Source organism: Prunus dulcis, chromosome 1, assembly GCF_902201215.1.
Source record: "Prunus dulcis chromosome 1, ALMONDv2, whole genome shotgun sequence".
Classification (NCBI taxonomy): domain Eukaryota; kingdom Viridiplantae; phylum Streptophyta; class Magnoliopsida; order Rosales; family Rosaceae; genus Prunus; species Prunus dulcis.
This window is the reverse complement of record NC_047650.1, coordinates 7,770,739-7,792,066: the sequence shown is the minus strand read 5'-3', so window position 1 is coordinate 7,792,066 and position 21,328 is coordinate 7,770,739. Positions and strand designations below refer to the sequence as shown.

At 36.2% G+C, this 21,328-nt stretch overlaps 2 protein-coding genes across 5 annotated transcripts; both read left to right on the top strand.

The window, feature by feature from the left end:
- The first annotated feature begins 5,110 nt into the window (after positions 1–5,110).
- LOC117624753 (cyclic nucleotide-gated ion channel 17-like) lies at positions 5,111–13,235 on the top strand. Its single transcript, XM_034356190.1, has 7 exons — positions 5,111–5,480; positions 6,353–6,938; positions 8,588–8,800; positions 8,921–9,219; positions 10,861–10,972; positions 11,318–11,554; positions 12,140–13,235. The coding sequence occupies exons 1-7, from the start codon at positions 5,452–5,454 to the stop codon at positions 12,863–12,865; spliced, it is 2,202 nt and encodes a 733-aa protein (XP_034212081.1). The 5' UTR covers positions 5,111–5,451; the 3' UTR covers positions 12,866–13,235.
- A 2,990-nt stretch (positions 13,236–16,225) lies between these two features.
- LOC117622884 lies at positions 16,226–20,518 on the top strand. Of its 4 annotated transcripts, XM_034353871.1 has the most exons (10): positions 16,306–16,608; positions 16,951–17,119; positions 17,241–17,327; positions 17,577–17,704; positions 18,971–19,067; positions 19,164–19,241; positions 19,324–19,355; positions 19,470–19,549; positions 19,846–20,069; positions 20,265–20,518. In XM_034353871.1, exons 1-10 carry the CDS (start codon positions 16,409–16,411, stop codon positions 20,286–20,288), a joined length of 1,119 nt encoding a protein of 372 aa, XP_034209762.1. In that variant the 5' UTR covers positions 16,306–16,408; the 3' UTR covers positions 20,289–20,518. The 4 variants fall into 4 exon arrangements, with proteins under 4 accessions (XP_034209834.1, XP_034209762.1, XP_034209610.1 ...); XM_034353943.1 differs by lacking the exon at positions 16,306–16,608 and adding an exon at positions 16,226–16,282 and having other exon boundaries at positions 16,969–17,119; positions 19,324–19,588; XM_034353719.1 differs by having other exon boundaries at positions 16,969–17,119; positions 19,324–19,588.
- Positions 20,519–21,328: the final 810 nt, after the last annotated feature.

The window sequence follows — 21,328 nt, the reverse complement described above, 5'->3', positions numbered from 1 at the left end:
AGGTGCCCATTTTTAATTAGACAACTCAGCCTAAACTAATTCCTGGAGAATACTGAGTCAGCAGGGGTATTTTGGCCATAACTCACTCATACAACATCGGATTGAGGCACATGACATATGGTTGAAAAGAAGACATCCAGAGCTTTCCAAAGAGTGGTCGTGCGTAATTTTCGGAGATCAGGAAGGTGTTCAAATTGCATTCGCAAAGAGGATCACGTGCAGTTTCTTGGAAGTTTTAGGAAACTTTAGTTTTAATTGCCTTTTCTAGTTAGGAACTGACTTGGAAATCAAGTCTTCGTGTAAGGCCACTTGTTTAGGCCCATTCTAACTAGGTTTTAGGTTCTTTTTAGAAGGGAGGTCGTGGGGCTGAAGAAGGATATACCAAAAATTTCATAATTCAACTGTGGAGCAAGGGAGAGCGACCGTGCCTCTAAACTCTAGGTTTTTCTTATCTCTTTCTCTTTGTTTTATTTTTGCTTTGTTACCATAATTATAAGTAACTAATTTTCTTTTACTAAGACACAATGTAACCCTTTTCTAATTATTCAAAGCTTAGTTATGTCATGCTATTAGAATTTCCATGTTGTTGAAATTTAATCACTATGCTTATTTCCTTAACTAATGATCTTGATGCTTAGCTACCATCTAGATTTTTGGTTAAGTAATTTGATGCATGTTAGGGTATACGCCATGCCTAATCATCAACATAACTTGGGAATTTTGATAGTATGCATGCTAAGGTTTGGATAAGAGGAATTGTGGTGAAATTGTTGTCTTAGTAAGCTTCTTTAAACTCTTTCACAAACTTATTTTGTTTACGTTTTTATTTGTTATCTTGTCTTTTAATTTTCTTATTTTCAACGTTCTTTCAAAGAAAATCTTTCAAAGCCAACTTTCAAAACTCCTTTATTAAGTTTAGTTGAGTCATTAGTTTTAAGTTTATTAGTTAGGGTGTCTAGAGTAATTTAGGATTTAGATTAGTTTATAATTCACAACAACTTGAGAATTTATTCAGTCTTTGTGGGAACGACCTTGTACTTGCCTTAGCTATATTGCATTAAACTTGTGCGCTTGCAAGTTTATTTCTTGAATTTAACTATCTAATTTTCAGGTAGTAAAATTATACATCACTCCTCTACCGTTGAATCACCTATTGGTACATAGGACAAGAGCTTGTGGATGCTTGGGCTTTGAACCTTCTCTTCCCTTCTAGTCTTAGCAGCTACAGCACAAATAACATATAAGAAGTATGCTTTTTGTAAAACTATACATCAAAGGTAAAAAAATAAAGTAAATCAATTACATAAATAATATGCTTATTCTGTTTCCTGAATGATGGGGTTAGAAAAGGGTTCCGTATTTATCAGTTGTAGAAGCTCTCAAAACACTTCCTCTGGAAATCAAACATATCTTCCTCTGTGCTCTTCAATATGACCAATCTTATGGCATATGAGGAAAAAGGTTCAAGCTCAGAAATGTTCAATGCAACTTTGAATCAGCAACAAAATCATTTTCTACCTAGAATTGTGTTCAATGAAAGCTTACCTCAGCTTGTAAAAATATATTTTATTGAGTTTGTCCAAAATGTGTGACCCAAGCAATATTCACGGCACATACAGTAAACATGTGTTTGGGTCAAAACTCTGCACGCCAGCCTATTTTTGTCGAGAGGTCCATGAACAAAATATTTGGGCTTTTATCTACAGGAATTAGAAGTAAAAAACCAAGATGCTGAAAAAGCCTAGACCTTTTTGAGCATATTACAAATATAGCCATGATCTGAAGAGAAAAAATATCATTATTAGCAATTAAAAAAACTGACGCACACAGCTTTGGATAAAAGCCCAGCGTCTGAAAAATTCACACCACTTTATCTCTACCCCAAAAAAGGCAAGTCAGCAGATCTTTTTCTCAAGAAAGCTCCTATGCGACTTTCTAACTTTGGAAAACTCAAAATTTTCACTATCACAGAGGAGTTGATAGGGAGTTAATGAAGGCAGGTCTTACAGGAGGGCTTATCCATTTTTGCAGCCAAAGAAAGAAGATCAAATCCACTTTTTATATACAGAGAAACTCTGCACCAAAGCAGGTGGCCTTTCCAAGAAATAAGCAGACTACGTTTTCAAGAGGTAAGTAGGGAGCAAGGAGGTTGCTCACTAGAAAAAGCAAACCGATTATCATCACAGACTGTGTTCTTTTTTACAAAGAACAAACAGGGAACAAAGAGAGTTGGTTTTCTTTCAGAAAAAGCAAGGAAAAGACCTCCATGAAAGTTGATTGTTGATGGTTCTTTTCTGCCAGAATAATAACTTCCCATTTCTATGGAATTTAACAAGAAAAATCTGCCGCCCATTATTAAAGAATAAAAACTTCACTCCAGTATATCCTATAAATGCGAAATGAGGTGAACAGATCAAAGGACAGCCAAAAAATCAATCAAGACAAAAACTCTCAAAGTCACAACTGACAAACTCAAAAAGATCAACTGATCTCAAAAGCTTTCAGATCTAAAGCATCCAAAAGCTCTTTGATCTACAAGAAATAAATCAGCTAAAATTCAAATCTCTAGTTTCAGTTCAGTTCAGATAAACAATTTCACAAAGCAAGATTTCTCTCGTTACAAATTTGGTTCAGAACAAAGCCAAGTCAAGCAGAGTTTAGGTATTTACAAATATGAAAACCTCAACAAATTTACAGAAAGCCTTGGTCAAGCAGAACATGTACCATAGCACAACCCCAGCTTAGTGACCACCAATCCAGCCACTTCTGTCCTCTTCAGACTAAAGATGCCTCAATTTTACCCGTTCAACAAGCCATGGCTCGAAATAAATTGAAGCTCTGCCAAACTCAAACGTTGTTATCGATTTCCAACTGAAACTCATCAGTTGAAGGTGTTGACGATTCGAAAAATTGTGAAGTCCTCACCAGTCTGAGGAAAGAAAAGAACTTACTTAGGAGATATTCCTCACCCAAATTCACAATTGCTTGTTTAAGAATCAGTAACTTGGGGGGCGCAAGTTATCTATTTTTTAGAAGTCTGCTAGGGTTTCAAACCGCTAGCAGTGGCACACTCACGCGCAAAAGAAAGTTGACTTGTTGACCACCAATGTTTGTCAAGCCAATGAGAAACTTTACCCTACCATCACAGGATTAAAATCAAAATGGGTGAACAACATGTATGGACAATTTGAGCGAGAAGTTGCAATGTCTTGGTACACAACATAGTCTGGTAACTTCTCCTCATCATCTCATTTTAGCACACTGCTTAATTAGAGTGAAAATACACCTAGGCCTCATCATTTGGCCCGCGGGCTCATGGGCCGATGGGGGCCTGCCTGGCCTATTGAGAAATAGCTCGGCCTGGTCCGTTATGGGCTTTGGGATGACCCGACCCGCATTGGGTTGGGCTGGGCTTGGGTTTGGGGTGTCTGAAGGCTAGCCTGGCCCAGTTAAGCCCGAGAAAGCTCGGTCTAGCCCACCCACAAAAGCTCGGCCTGTTACATTTATAATTATGTATAGATAAGGGTTTAGGATTAGGATTATATCACTTGAATCACAAACCCCCCCTTTTTCATTTGTTTGTGTGTGTTACTTGTTTGAAACGTTGTGTTTGTTTCCATTGAATTATGTTCATTTTTGTATCCATTTTTTACATTTGGTCCACGAAGAGTTCTTCATTTTTCTGTGTTGAATCCAACCATATAAAGAACACAAAATTTGCATAAATTGAAAAGTTATAGGTCAAAAACTGGACAGATGTCGAAACTGAAAAACATAGGAAGTTCATAATTTGTCTCTACCTAAAACGTGATAAACTGGTGCTACCATGGTGATACAGTGGCGATACAGTAGTGATAAGGAGGTGATAGAAATTGCTATTTGTGTTTATTTTGGGTTTCTTGTTTTGCTTCATTTCATTTACTTTTCTTTACTCATTCCTAGTTTATAATTGGATGATTAACACATTAATTTGTGTCAATTATTAATACAAAAATTATATAAATCAAGAATAAGACGAACAACATATCATATTACCAAACATAATCATACCACCAAATATAATCATACTTTTCTTGAACCCATCACCAAGCATTTGCATATTTATTCATACCATCCTTTAAAAAAAATAAAAAAAATATTTGATACTTATTATTTTTAAAAATTATTTCTTAAAACGTGTTACGGTCTAATTATGATGCAGCTGAGTGCCTCTTTTTGAAAGGCACATTGTTTCTTTCTCCTTTTCTTCTTTTCGAATGAAGTAGGTCCATTTTGGCCCCGCTCGTTGAGCTTAGCTAGGGCGGGCCCGATGGGCTTTCTCAAGCCCAGCCCATGAGTCGGGCTTGGGCTTTGAATTTTCAAAAAAAATCCAACTCGGCTCACCCTGTTATTTTCTCTCTCCTCTTTGAAGCCCTGCCCGACCTAGCCCAAACCCATTAAATTTGGGCCGAGGTCTTTCTCTATTGTCATGTCGTTTATTTTATAACAATATTGCACTATTCCTATTTTTTTTTTTTATAAAAAAACTCGTTTTCTTAATTATAGATGTTGGTTAGGTCAACAGAAGTAATTTACCTGCCCCTTTGTGGGAATTCAAATCATTTTTCTTGTAAATTAGAGTAGTTTAAGATAATTGTCAAAATGAAAATACTCATTTTCTTAATATCATTTCCCATATGAAAATAAAATGAAAATGTTTAAAAATACACGAGGACTATTTTGGAATATCAATGACAAATCTTATAAGAAAAACAAGAAACTTTTACACAAAAATAATTTTTTAATTGAAAAAATTATTAAATATGATCCCACATAATACTACCAATTTGCGTCTTATAACATTAGTAAGTCACATAGTAGATTGTAGTCATCAAATTGAGTAGCACTACATGAGTCATTACAATTGTCGCAGCCATGTGTCAAATAGAACAAAGATATTCATAAAATAAAACAAAATAATTATCAAAACCCAAACCTCTAATTTCTAAAACAATCCCTGTCCACCACCAATAGTAAATAGTATTTGCCACGGCATCAAGTCCCAAAAGAGAATTCAAGTGGGCCCACATTCGTCAATGGGGGATAAATAATTAGAATATGAGCAATTTGATTTCCGCATTTGTGGACATTTGTTGACTTGCTTATGTTCTGTTTGGTTCCTTCAATCTGAACACAGACTTTCATTCTCTTGACTCACGGCGTACGCCTTAATAGATTCTCACAAACCAAACATTCACCACATGGGTCATCACACAGCAAACCACTCTCACACTCTCTCGTGTGCTCAGCTCACCTCTGCTTCTCTCTCTCGTGTGCTCAGCTAACCTCAGATTTGCAAACTTGGTCACAGAAAAAGAAAAATCCCATAAAGGGTATTGTAGAGGTGCTGTTTTTGCTATGCTTGGGGGTTTCAGGTGAAGGGTTGGGTTCAGCTTTCTCCTTCTCCTTGGCATGGAATTGAGGAAGGAAAAGCTTGTCAGGTAAATTACCCACAATATATTTTTTGTTAAAATTGTTTATCTATTTAGTTTTTCTCTCTGTTTGGTTGCTCAGAAACTGTAGGATTTTTTATTTTGTTTTTTTATTTTGTCTTTGAGATGAAAGAGCTGAAGAAATAGATAGGACCTTCTGGGTAAATATGACAGAAAATACCTGCTAAAATTTTCTGGGAATCCCATTTTTCATTTCCCTCTTTTTGCAGTGCTTGTTTGGGTACTGAGAAAATATGATAAAAAATTTCTGGAATTCTTTACTATATGGGACCCGTGAAAACTATGGCTTTGCTAAACTATAAATCCAGCTAAACTTATTTTGCTTATTTTTAGTCTGATGGGGCCGGTGGAAACTAAGCTCTTCTCAGTTAAGCATATAGTTTAATATGCTTGATTTAGGTAGGTCTTACCTATCTATAAACGTATACAACTTTCAACATCAGTTGTTGGTATCATTTTCTGGGAATTGTTTTTCCCTATAATTTTCTGTTTGTTTGGTCTGGAAATATGGACAAATTAATGTTTTCACTAATTGGGAACTGGACGAATTCCATCTGATTGGAGCCTTGGGGCCTACCACAGCTAATTTGTATGATTTGATCAGGCCTTGCCTTACTGGAAACCTTAACAGCATAGCACAGGAATTCCAATTTGTTATATGTTTCACTTTGTTTTTTTTTCATTTGTTAACAAAGCGTCCTTTGTTTACATCAATTTTGTTGAAACTTTTCATCACATTTCTTCAGCACGTAGGAACTATAATTAACTTTGAATACTACCTCACTCCTGGAAATATTTTCTATTAACTCAATCTGAGGATCAACATTCTCTAATACTCTGCTCACCTTAATGTGGTTTAGGTTTTATTCAGATGAAAAACGGCATGAAAAACGGCATAAAGAATCTTTATGGGGAAGAAGAACTGAACCATCTCAGCTTGAAAAGTCATCATCTCAATATAAAGTTTCATCATCTTCATTGCTTAAATCTGATACTGGCCTAGTTGGGGCCAGAAATAGATTTGTTGAAACTTTCAGCATTGGGCATTCAAAGGTGTTTCCCGAAGACCATGAGCCTTGGCGCAAGAGGATACTTGACCCGGGTAGTGAGATCGTGTTGCAATGGAATCGGGTTTTCATTATGTCGTGCTTGGTGGCACTTTTTGTTGATCCATTGTATTTTTACTTGCCAATGCTTGGAGGGAATACAAACACATTTTGTGTGAAGACAGATTTGAGGTTGCGAATTGTTGTCACCTGTTTCCGGACCATTGCAGATATCTTTTACTTGTTGCACGTGATCATAAAGTTTAGGACAGCTTATGTTGCACCAAGTTCTCGCGTCTTTGGGAGGGGTGAACTTGTCATGGACCCAAAGAAGATTGCTCAGAGGTATATTAGATCTGACTTCTTCATTGATCTCATAGCCACATTGCCCCTTCCTCAGGTATTTTTCTGGAATATAATTCTATTCAATTTTAGACATTGTAGATTTTCTTATTTAGTAGCTGTTTCTGTTTAAGATTATACTGCATCAGGCAATGAGTGAAAGAAAATTGTGGAATCCTTCCAATGACAATGGCTCCTCAAGACCATATGAAGTTTGGGTTTCATTTTTACTTCTTTTAAGATTCTATTTTTTCAAGAGAGAGAATATGTTAAAGAGCCAGACTAGCTGAGTACTACTCTATATATTACTGAAGTGATGATGAGCAGCAATAAACCAATCGGATATCCAAGTAATATTAATCTGAAGAAGAGTTTGTAAAGAAAAAGTGTGAAATTTTCAGATTAACAGGTAACTCACATAGTTTTTGGCACACCCAAATATAGCAAAATAGTTTAGCCTGCATATATATGATAGTATAGAAGAAATATGATTTTGATTAGGGATTGCTTTTTGGTGCATTTAAGTTAAAGGGAATGTGATTCAGTCAACGATATTGGGTTATTTTTGCTTGGACAGATGAATTACATTGTCAGTGATGCTTTAATCTTTTTAAGATTTGAGGAATTTCATGTGCTTTTAGGTAAATTCAACATTCTCCTTCCCAGTAAACTTTAGGCTTCTAATGTCCCTATCTACCTTATGAGTGAATATGTTTATTACAGCTCTTCGAGTAGAAGTGACAATTTGGGTTTCTGTGTTGCATTTGTGTCAGGTTGAGGAACATGAATTAGAATAATTGGTTTGACATGAACACAATACGTTTATTAATAGTATGGAATATTCTCAACATGAACATGACATGATTATTACACATATAACACGAGCAACACGGATAACCCCTCTGTTAATCAGGTTTAATTGAGCCATATTTTGGTGGACACGATGAACCTGTTTATTATTGCGTTAATAACCCACCACTATTGAAATCTTACCTAAATCCTTCATTAACACTAGACTTAAAATATTATATTTAACATTAAAAAAGAAATATTTATTATTAAAAATCTTAATGTTGAATTGAATTCATAAATAGGTTTTGACCATATTAAGTGGGTGATAGGTTTCACACAATTATTAGACGTGTCAACAGGACCCTAATATTCAACATGTCAATTCTTGATATTTTCAGGTTAGGCAGGTAGGCTTGAAACACAACTGCTTATTATATGTGTTAAACGGTTTGACAGTAATTCAATTTGAAGATGATTGTACCCAACCCAAAGCCGTCTAATTCATGTCTTTATCATGATGTGTCAAAGATTGCCACCCACCCCTTTGTCTGAGGCGAGCTTTTGCAAGCTTCATGGATGATGCCAGGCTAATCATTGGAAAGGTAGATTGTGAAATCTGGTTGAAATGTTTAGGTATTGGATACTGTCCATTCTACCCTGATAAATATGGGACGTTAAAAAGTAATGTCTAATAAAGTATTATTCTTCAAAGATGGAGATGGTGAATTACTTTGTTTAAGAGAAGACATTTAGTAGCCTCCTCATGTGTCCATAATGGAAGAAATGCACATGAGATGACACTACAATCTACTCATTCCCTTTTCTTTGTCCTGACGTGTTAAGTTCATAAGTTATTGTTGAATATTTTCCTGGGTGAGAAAGGTGAAGTATATCTGATTGAAAAATCATGTGCAGATAGTCATCTGGTTTATTATACCAGCAACGAGAAGGACCCAAACAGATCATAACAACAATGCACTTGCCCTAATTGTTCTGCTCCAATATGTCCCTAGATTATATCTTATTTTTCCGTTAAGTTTGCAAATAATCAAAGCAACTGGAGTGGTCACAAAGACTGCCTGGGCAGGGGCTGCATATAATCTGCTCTTGTACATGCTGGCCAGCCATGTATGTATCTGCACTTGCTTCTCTCTCTCTCTCTCTCCCTCTCTCCCTCTCTCTCTCTCTCTCTCTCTCTCTGAGTTCTCGAACAAGATGCTAATCTATGCCATTTTACTGTTGTTGCAGGTATTAGGAGCAGCATGGTATTTGCTATCAATTGACAGATATACCTCATGCTGGAAGTCATTTTGTAAAAAGGAAGTAAGCTCCACAAAATGCTTGCTTTCTTATCTAGATTGTGACAATTTTAACAGCAAAGGTTATCAGACATGGGCTCATAGTACAGAAGTGTTTGAGAATTGTAATCCTGCAAGTAACAATTTCAAATATGGCATATTTGAAAGTGCAGTGGCAAAAAATGCTGTTTCCGCAAACTTCATCACAAAGTACTTCTATTGTTTATGGTGGGGCTTACAGCAACTAAGGTATGATGTTTTTTCTTTGTAAGGTAGAAAGGTCTGATTTCATGAAGATTTAGATGCCTTATTATTTCACACTCTAAAACCATCAAAGCGCTGGTTCTATACCCTTTGTCTAACAATATGTTTAATTTAATAGTAAATAGTTTATGCATTGATGGTATTCGAATAAAAAAAACAGAAATTAAACCTTGCCACTAATAAACAATTGCAATAAAGGTGAGTGCAAAGTCTTTTAGGAGAGGCATAGTCTTTTATGAGAGGCATAGTCAAAGACAGATTAATTCATGGTGGAGAAAAGGGGAAAAGTTATTGATAACAATGACCCATGGATCAAAAAAGGTTGATGGCTTCAGGCTCACAAGTTATTGATAACAACACTCCACTCCTGGAATTCTTTCGGACTATTCAAGCCTTGTATGTTTTGGCGGATGAAGTGCTTAAAAGGGTTTCCATGGTAAATCGAACCGGCAGGTTCCCCGTTAACCCAATTCAATCAACGAGTTTAGTGTGGTTTTCAGAACTATGATCTCATCCGTCTTCCAACTGTCACATGAGCATAGGCAGCAGCATGCATCTCTTCTGTGATTCTTGCTTAAAAGTTTTTAGTTAATGAATTGAGTACTAGGGTTGTGGTGGTAAATTGAACCAGTGGCCAGCTGGTTCCCGGTTAACCCAGTTCAATCAGCCACTATAGTGTGGCTTTCAGAACTATGTTCTCGTCAGCCTTGCAACTGTCACATTAACATAGGTAGCAGCTTGCATATCTTCTTTGATTTCTGGCTAAGGGACCATTGATAAGTGCACATCCTCGTTAAATTACTGTGCAATCTTAGGTTTCATATAGAGCATCATTGCATAACTGAACCAAACTGGAAAGCATATTGCATTGTTTAGTTAAACGATAAATGGCTGCGAATAAGAATTGACCTTAAGATGTGGAAGAATTTTAAGTTTCACTGAATTCGGTTGAAGTATGAAAAGATCTCAATGAAAATGTGCATTCTCTCTTTTCCCTATTTCTGTCCCAAAAGTAATTTCTACATATATCTATGTTTAATATGGTATAACTAATAGACAATCATAAGATGTGCTTTCAAAATATGGTATAACTAATACACAATCGTAAGATGGGCTTTCCATGCTGGAGACATACACAACATGCTTTCACCAGGAATGTTTTTGTTTAGCTTGTATACTATGTTGCAGTCTAGTGAGAATCATATGCCTGGCATGCATTGGGAAAAAGAAAACCGAAATAAATATTATCAGTTTGATACTCTGTATTAATCGGTAAACAAGTGCTTCAGCTTTCTGGAATAGGCCTGCACCTTATCTATAGGGGTCAATGCCGATCTTACTTTGAAATATACAGCTTACTCATTGGTTCCTTGGTTGTATGCTCATTGATTGACAAGGATTGCTGCATGGTATTGGTAATTTGTAGGGTTTAGGGTGTGGTTACCATAGGTGGTTGGAGCATATCTTATATGCCAATGGACTAACAGAAAGCTTTCTATAATAAATGGCAGTCTCTTCATTTTCTTACTTCAGAATAAGTGCCACTTTATGATAGTAACATTTTTTAATCTGTTAATAAATGAACAAAAATGTTTGATTGATCTCTTTGCATTCTTGTTGTCTCAGTTCATATGGGCAGAATTTGTCAACAAGCACTTTTATTGGAGAGACATCATTTGCCATTCTCATTGCCATTGTAGGTCTTGTATTATTTGCCCACTTAATAGGGAATATGCAGGTATTGGGAAAAGGCTTCTTACTTTGTTTCTTGCTTTTATTATTTCTTTTCTGCTGCTTGAAGTCTGTTGAGTGTTCCTTTTTTACTTTTTTAGTCGTTAAATACATCTCTCAAATGATGTTTGTGGAAACTTATTAATTATTATTTTCCGGCTAGAAAGTTGAGTTTATACAGTTTTACATACAATGACAACTTTCTCTGTTACTGATTGTTTCTGACAGGACATGCGTAGACTAGTAACTACATTTAGTTATATTTCTGATTCAACCACATTAGATTATAACAATGACTGGTGATGCATGTTGAATTGATAATTTATACTTTGAGCTTGTCTTTAAATTGTAGACCTATCTCCAATCTATCACTGTGAGGCTTGAGGAGTGGAGGCTTAAGAGAAGAGACACCGAGGAATGGATGAAGCATCGTCAACTCCCAGAAGATTTGAGACGGCGTGTTCGACGCTTTGTTCAATACAAGTGGCTGGCAACTCGAGGAGTTGATGAAGAAGCCATTCTTCATGGCTTACCTGCTGATCTCCGTCGTGATATTCAGCGCCACCTGTGCTTAGATCTTGTTCGAAGAGTATGATCCTCTCCAAGTATTTTTATTTTAGGGCTTAAAAACAACCTCACTCAATATCCTTTGCCATATTCTATCCAAAATAATGGGATCAGAGGATTCTCTGGGCAGTCTAGATGGGGCATGGCGCCATAGAGATCCTTTGGACTGCTAATTCTGGGTACCTCATATATGCATGTGCAGCATGTATTAGAAGGCAAGCCTTATCGTTTGAGCACAACACTGCTTCAAATGGTGTCTGAAGGCTCCAGTTCCAATTTTATGTTGGATTATGGCCTAAGTTGATAGCTTACCAAGTTAAACAGGCTTCACAGATGTAGTATACTGCCTATCAAAATGTCTCGAAATGCATGGGTTCTCTACACTTCTCAAGATTGATTTGTTCACTAATAAATGTGATTCGCTTGGGAACTCGGCCTAATTTAGTGTGAGCTATAACACACTGCACAACATGGGGGCGTAACCCCCTTACAATGTAATAAATTTGGCCAAATAACCGATATAAAACCTCAATGATTCCTATGCTTTGAAATGAAATGGTAATTACTTATGTGATGTTATACTAACCTTTATTTTCTCATTTCTCAGGTCCCTTTCTTCTCACAGATGGATGATCAGCTTCTTGATGCGATATGTGAGCGTCTAGTGTCGTCCCTAAGCACGGCGGGCACTTACATAGTCCGAGAGGGTGATCCTGTGACAGAAATGCTCTTCATCATTAGAGGTGCTCTGGATAGTTCTACTACCAATGGTGGCCGGACTGGTTTCTTCAACTCAATAACTTTAAGACCTGGGGATTTTTGTGGTGAGGAGCTGCTTGCATGGGCTTTGCTCCCAAAATCCACTGTTAATTTGCCTTCTTCAACACGAACAGTTAAAGCACTTACTGAAGTTGAAGCTTTTGCATTGCGGGCTGAAGATCTCAAATTTGTGGCCAACCAATTCAGACGCTTGCACAGCAAGAAGCTGCAGCACACCTTTCGGTTTTACTCTCACCATTGGAGAACATGGGCAGCCTGCTTCATACAGGCTGCTTGGCGACGCCACAAGAGAAGGATGACAGCAAAAGATCTGAGCTTGAGGGAATCCTTTGCTTTGGATGAGAAAGTAGCCTACGAGACTGGGGAAGGGGAAGAAGAAGATCTTCCTGTTGGTTCAAATCCTTCCCAGGCAAAAATGAATCTCGGGGTCACGTTACTGGCTTCAAGGTTTGCTGCAAACACTAGAAGGGGAGCTCAAAAGATCAAAGACGAGATGCCAAAACTACGAAAACCTGATGAACCTGACTTTTCCACTGAGCATGAGTATGAGTAGTAGCCTAAATTAGGCTATGGGTGTAAAGATAGCTATAGCTTTTCCTGACAAGGGTGACACTCATTCATTTACAACAGAATCCTTTCAGTTGGGGGACTGGGTATTTCGTGTGGAACACGGATTCCGGCTGATTGCAATGCTTGATATCATTCTCATCCTATTTAGATCCTCAGAATCAATGTTGTGGGAAGAGATTGTCTTTGGACCTTGGGATGTTGGAGAAGTTGGATTTAACTGGAACATGTATAACATTGTATACTACTCTTGTGCCAATTAGTTGTTAGCTTAATCAGAGCAAGGCTTGTCCAAATCAATGAGCCAAACTAAAAAGGGTTGTCTTATCCAATTCCAAATAGAAGACTTCATGGCAGGGAAATTCTGAAAACTAGTCTTTTTTTTAAACATTTGCAAGGCTCCTCAAATAGCCCATATGGTTAGTTAATGTAATAGCATTGAAGACCTCCTAGAAACGATTGCTGGGAAATTATAATTCTACATAAAAGGGAACAAGAAGACCTTCTAGAGCAACACAGAGCCACTACGTAGATGAAAATGATTTTAGAAATTAAACTTAACAAGATGTTCATCAACTCATTCCATGTAGGCTTATTGATCAACCAAAATACAAAAGTCAACTGAATTAAACTAAAAGCATTGTGTTTAAATAGCTTAGGCACTAAAGTAGCATTGGGTTTAACACCCCCTCTTCAGTGTCGGAAACGGTATCACCGTAGCCAAGCATTGCTTTTACAGTTTTAGGACTTGAGGTTATTTTGGTTTTTACTATATTTCGTCTATTTTGTTTGTGATTAAGGGCTCGTTTGGAAGTGTGATAGGTACCAAAAATCAAAAAGAGATAAACTGAAATAAATGATTCTTCATTCATAATTCCAAAATGGCCAATGGCCTCAAACTAAATACACTCAGAGTGTGAGCTTATCAACGGTGTTGCCTAAAGATATTGAAAGGAAATCTATAGGCCCACTAGTCAAGGATTCTAACATAATGATTTTGGATAATCGAGGAGAATCACTTCTCTATATAATCAATTTAGGTGGTTTAAAGTGATTTTATGGAGAAGTACATGGGAGGTGCCTCTCCCCATAAGTAATTTTGGCCCTCACATAATCACTCCCACACAAACCCTAATCAAGGCCGGCCCTGACTTTTGGGTGGCCCTAGGCTAGAAATGAAAATGATGCCAATTTCTCTTTCATTCTCCTAAATATAATAAAATAACATGGAAAAAAAATTATGCAATTAAATACAATTTGGATAAATAAACACAGCTCCAGTATTGGTCATATAATCACTGCCTCAATCTGAAAATAAACAAGAATGAGGATACAAATATTTTTCACTCTCTCATATTTCCTCGCTGAATAATCTACTAACAAGAATTTTTGGATAAATAAAAGAATTTCTGGTCCCTAGCTTTCTTTCATCGATTGCTACTTTTAGTAATTAAAAACTTTTTGGCAATTAAATACTTTTTTGTTTTTTGATCAAATAGAAACTTCATTAGATAAACTTCAACGTTACAATCAAAGACATCAACAAGAGATCTAAAATACCAATCCCAAGAGAGCAACAAACTAACTTGCTAAAAGCAAAACTAACGCGGACAAAAGCCGCACTAAAACTAATAGCCACATCACTACAATTAGCCATAAGCCCAAACAAAGCCCAGAAACCCAACATAACCAAAACCCTAAATCAACCCATGAGTCTAAACAAACCCTACCACCACCACCTGAAGAAGCGCCGTCACGGCCACACCCACCATCACATCTGTAACAGATCTAGGGAAAATTTGATTTCCAGCGATCTACCTGCGCATAAGAGCGAACAAATAAACGAAAACAATAACTTTGGCAAAGAACAATTAGGTGATTTGCAGCAACCTTCGTCAAAGATGATGTAAAATCAAATTTAAAGAACATGAGCGGGGTTAGGGAGTGGGTTTTGGGAGTAGGATTTGATTGAGAACATAGACTAAAAGGAGTAATGGAGAACTTCAATCTAACCATGGCTTAGAAGAAACCACCACAAGAGGCTTTTTATTCAAACCGCCCCAGTGGACTTATTCACTAACCTAAAAGGAAAAGACGAGAAGAGAAGAGGAGGAGGAGGGCAGTGACGCTTCTTTCTCATCTCCCCTATATGGAATTTTCCTTTAGGACTCACAGAGGGAGAGAGCGGCTAGGATTTGAAAAAAAGCACTATAGGAACATATTGTCTCTCTAAAATTGAACATTGGTAAAATGGGGAAGGTTTTTTTTTCACAATTAAATACTTAAATACATGCAATTGATGTTCATATATTACATAATTTTCATTTGGACTCTTCAGAAACACTTGTAATTAGATTTGGGGCCTCCAAATGCCAAACTATTGAAATTATTCTCCTCTAAAATCATATTCTTCAACTTGGTACATATATTATATATATATATATATATATATATATATATATAATTTAGGGCCCTACAAATGTGAGGCCCATGGCCATGGCCCTCCTTGCCCACCCTCAGGGCCAACACTGACCCTAAGTTAATTTATAACTCTATTATCTCTAAGAGAAAGCAACTCACATGTAACATATTGTATATCTCTTTTTCTTTGTATCTTTCTCATCACATACTAACCACACAATGATATAGAACATGTTACATGTAAAGTTATATACTAGGAGTGTGTGTGTAAATTATATAGGCTGGAAAACTAAAAAGACAAACAACATTTGTTTTTATATAAACAACATTTTACTTTAATCTAATTTAAACTATGAGAAGGGATATTCGAACTTGAGTGTAGAGTGGGAGAAAGACTTTCATGAAACCATGATAGCACTATTTTGTTATCCTGGTCAATAACGTTATGACAAGAGTGATAACACATCCATGTGGCATAACGTTATTGGTTCTAACTAAATTGCACATCTGCTATAGTCAACTTGACTAAGCCTATATTTGTGTCAAATAACATTTTTGACTTGTTTGGCTCATTTTTCACTTGATCCGTGTCACCTCAATTTTGGAAATTTTGATCACGAATCTTTGTAAGTTAGCAGGTCTAACATCGCTGAAAAAATTAACGAGCTTCTTATGTTTTGGGTTGATTGCAAATATATGGAAAGGCAATAGTGTCATCTCATCATCTCATGTGATGGTTACATATTGCAACGTCGGATTTCATCTATTAGTTTAATTTGGACTTGGTTGCAAACTAAATCAAGTTACGAGACAAAAATTGAAATGATAGGACTAAAGTGAAAATTAGTACAAAAAAATGTAATTTGGCGAAATTAAAAACATACTGAACTTCAAGGAATGTTTGTCTCTTTTACCCCGGTATGTGCTGAGTTACAGAACAGCTGTGAACTGACTTTCTCTCTCCCTCTCTCTCGCTCTCAAAGTAAGTCAAAGCCATCACTCAAATTTATTTATTTTATTTTCATGCCATGGAAAATGCGTTAGGTACTCTACATACAAATTGGTTTGAGGAACTTGTGTATTTCATGAGGCATTAGATTAAGATTAGATGAGAAAAATGTTGAAATCAGTGGGAAGCATTGTGTTGGTCCTGCTGCTGCCTTTGTTTCTGTTTTTGATCTTTTCAATCTTCAATGTCTGTGATCTGAATAATCCATTATCTAGATTTGGAAGCAGTTTCACATTCAATTCCATTCTCACATATAATGCCCACCACCTGCTTCACCCTTTTCACGTTTTTCCCACCAGGTGCTCTATGACCCTGTAAACTCTCTCCTTTTTCTTTTTTTTTTGGTTGGAAAATTTGAAATTATTTGTTGGGATTATTTGGGTTTCTTTTGTTTATTTCATGTTGGTTTCTTTGTTGCTGTTTTTTTTTTTTTTTTTTTTTTTTTTTTTTTTTGTTCTGGTCATGTTATTTGATGATGCTTTACTTGGCCATTACATTGATTCTTACAAAGATGACCAAGCTTTTGCTTCATGTTAGACTCATTGGTAACTATAAAATATGTCCATCAAATATAAAGATGATTAAGCTAGACCTTTCCCAATTATGTTGTTCCAGAAATTTTTATTAACACGAGAATGTAGTGCTGAAAAATTATGCAGGAAGTTAGATAGAATATTTGCTGAAACCACGTTGTCTGCTTCCCCAATTATGAGGAAGGACAGTATTCTTGAGGGGCCTGTGTTAGAGGAATACACATTTGCCGCAAATTCTGCTCCTTTCAATAGCTGCCATGCATCTACCATTGTTGAGGTTGTGCAGGACAAAATAATTAGAAAATAAAAATGAAACATTTGTAGTTCGCTATGATTAGTACCCTTTATTTTCCCATGGAGAAGTTAACTAGACCAGTGCTTGTTTGTTGTTTGTATAGGTTGATAAAGATCACTTTTTGGTTGCCTATTTTGGAGGTACATCAGAGGGAGCACCCGATGTGAAAATTTGGTTGCAGACATACAAGGTAAACAATACATACAATCCACAAGGGTTGCTCACTTTATGAACAACAAAGGTGTACCCTTATTTTTCTGTTGTCTGGTTAATTTTATCTTTTATTTTGATATAAATTACAAAATGCACTGGAACGGAAGTTATCATTATCCCATTTTAGTCTAGTTGACTGACAGATTCATTCTTAAATTTCTTGGTAAAGCCCTCATCAGACTTTTATATGAATTCCTAACACTAAGAGTAGAATTTTTCTGAGCAGAATGGCTATTGGCAGTCACCTGTCATTGTTGATGAACAACCTGATGTTCCAATGTGGAACCCTGTGCTATTCAAACTTCCATCAGATGAGCTGCTGCTGTTTTATAAAATAGGACAAGAGGTTCAAAAGTAAATTTGTTCTACAACTATCTATAAGCTTTTGCAGTCAAGTTTTATTAAAATCTTCAGTTTTGACTTTATATCTCTTTCTGAGTATGTCCCTAACTGTTTTGTATGTCTTTTTGAGAATGTTGTTTGGCTTATACCACACAAAAAAACAGAAATGGAAAATGAATGGGATAGAACACTACATGATTTGAAATTGTTGTCGATGTCGTGGCATTGTATTTATTACTAGATGAAAATTGTTTTGTAGCTCCCAACTAGCTTAACTGGTCAAGTCTCTTGGCTTAGCACTAGAGATCTAGGATCAAATCGTTAATCCACTTAGGTTGGTAGCATTTATAGAGGTTAAGTTATTAGTCTCATAAAGAATGTGCCTTTCGCTATTATTATGTTTTGCAAACTGTTTTTTGTCTTTAAGTACTGACTGAGAACTATCTTCTACTTTTTGATGGTCCAAGAACCAAAGCTGTTAACATGCTCTGATCACAGGGTCATGATTCATACACCAGGTTTTGTTTCCTGTCAACTTAGTACTCAGGAGTACAGAGTGGCAATCATATAGAAACGGGTCTTGTTCAACTAAGGCATAGTTTTTCAAATTTTTGGAATCTTCAATTTAGATCTTCAAGTCCACTATTCTTTTTTTATTTGGTTAGGAGAGAGGGTGTCTGGGGGGAGTGGAGCACAACGGAATCTGTCTGACAATGCAAAGATTTAGTACAGACCTTATGCATGCATTTCAGGCTTCCCATCTGTTTCAAAATACCATTATTGATATAGATAAAAGGTTCTGACTTATCACCAAACTGGGCCGCAGAATTTTAACCTTCTTTGTTCTCACAAAACCAACCCGGTATAGTTCATCCATTCATTACTCATAAAATCTTTTCTTTTTATATCTGATAGATGTTTTGTTTCCCTATGATTTTAGTTCAATTTTAATGAACCCCTTTTGAATGTTTTAACTTAAGCTGCAACTCAGGTTCATATGGTCTCTTTATGATATCCTGTCAAACTTAACTATTAGAATGAATCTAGTTTCAGCTTTGTATGCTTGGTACATATTCTTGGATAATAATTTTTTTTATTACCATGGTTGGTTAAAACTTTTGTATTCACAAGTAATCATCTGTTCTATGTTTTTATACTTATGCTCCTTAACACTTTTTCCATGAAATGCAAACTCAATCGGACCAGTGATGTTTTATAAGCTTATTACGTTCCTTTCATTTGTTAGGTTCTTCTAACTTTCAGTTTGATGAATATCAGATGGAGTGGTTGCATGAAGCGATCACATGATAAAGGTGTTACTTGGACAGAAAGAGAACAACTTCCTCCTGGTATATTAGGACCAATAAAGAATAAGGTAGTACTTGAACTCATATGATAACTTTGGTACATGTCATCACCTTTGATATTAAAAGGCTGCTTTTGCTATATGTTCTGCTTTACTATTCCGCAGCCTATCTTGCTGGAAAATGGACTTTTGCTCTGTGGATCCTCAGTTGAAAGCTGGAACTCTTGGGGGGCTTGGGTGGAGGTTGTCACAGAAACTCAATTATGTAGGGCGGTTAACCTTTCGGTATGTTTTGAATGGCTGCCTAACATAAATGATTCAACAGGTCGCAACAGATTCTGTCAGGTCTTGGAAAAAGTATGGTCCTATTTACATTGAAAATGAAACTCTTAGTGTGATTCAGCCAGTTCCTTACCAGACTGCAAAAGGGACCTTGCGTCTTTTAATGCGATCCTTTGATCACATTGGTAGAGTTTGTATTTCAGAATCCTATGATGGTGGCCAGAACTGGAATCATGCAATACCTACCGAACTCCCCAATCCAAACTCAGGTTTATGGCTGAACTACAGTTCTCTCGTTGTCCAAGGCAGTATGTGCATCCAAGTGTGATAATATGTTTACCTGGATTTTCAAATATCAAGTCCATCTTGTTCAAAATGTTTTCTGAACTTAGTTTTGCTTCAGCATCAGGTCTTTTTCTGTTATTTTTGGCGTTTGCTGTTTATTTGAAGTTATGGATGAACAAAGTTAAATGAATACATGTAACATGTATATGTTAATTAAAGGCCTTTTTTTCGTCTTTGCATTCACATATTTAATCTTGGTTTACTCCAATTTTCTTATTAGGTATTGACGGGGTAAAGCTAAGAGATGGTTCTATTGTACTTGCTTATAATACAGTCTCAAGGGGTGTACTTAAAGTTGCACTCTCCAATGATGACGGGGACTCATGGCATGATGCTGTGACATTGGAGGAGAATTTGGGAATGGAGTTCTCATATCCAGCTGTTATCGAGGCTAGTGATGGGTCTGTTCACATCACTTACACTTACAATAGGACACAAATTAAGGTACCTCTTTGAATTTTGATATTCAATATGCATTTTAATAAATGAGATCCATGGTTGATAAAATATTCTTATATGATATTTTAACCATTCAATAAATATATGGTTTACTGTCTTCTTTTAGTGGGTGTTATTCTGAGATTCGTGTAGAGAATTTCTCAATAGGACGTGTAATTTCTTACGTCATTTATTTTGCAGCATGTTGTCCTCAAACCAAATTGATGCAGTGACTCATGAACAAAGAAAACAAGAAGACATGGATCATTCTTTCTGCATTGCAGGCCACTTAGTGTCATTACGTGTACAATACCATCACTTGTACTAAGCCCTTCGTGAACTTCGATTCTTTGAAGTATAATACCTATTTTGTGCAGCAATAAAGTATGGACTGTATCAAATATCAATCTTTCGCCTTCCCTTATCTTCTTTCAATTTGGATTTTACTTGTTGAATTTTGTTTGTGTTTAGGTACTTTCCTTGCTCCGGAAGTTAGTTAATTTAATTGTTCCGGTCTGCCCTTCTATTCTTTCAATTTGGATTATACTTGAAGTTTGTCTGTGTTTAGGTACTTTCCTTGCTCTGGAAATTAGTTAATTTAATTTGTTCCATCCGGCTTGTAGAATGCCATCGGTAAGTTTTACTCGGAATCCTTAAGATGTCATATTTAGTTCCTGCCAATAGGTTTGTTTCTATTGTTTATGACGCTACTACAATTGTTATTATCATGTACAATGTTTAATCTATTATTTAGTTGTACAGAACTGCCTTTCAAATTTGGTAGCTTGCCAAAACACTTGAGGATGTGATACTAATTTCGAGCACTCACATGATCGAACGGGTTTGTTTACTTTGTGAAGTATGCATAACTATAAGGGTCTCTTGCAATTTTCTTCTTGGGAAAGAATTCTCTTATCTGCAGTAACTGTTATCATGAGTAACTTAGTACTAATACAAAGGGTAAAATCTGTACAATGTTTGATGTCCTTCGTTAACAAAATAATTTTCTAATGCTATCTGCATTCCTGCTATCTATCATAAATTTCCACAAACAAAAACAAAAAAAAAATTTCAAATCTGGAATTTCTTTTTTATTTTTTATATGTTAAGTTACCAGTAGAAGCAGGGATGTATACTTATCCACTGATCGAGAAGATTATTTGGAACAAGAAAACGTACTTGAAGTTTGACTTCTTTGAACTTTTGTTTTTCTTCCATTTGTTTGAGTTATTTGTGAAGGACAGCAAAATCAAGTTTTTCCCTTA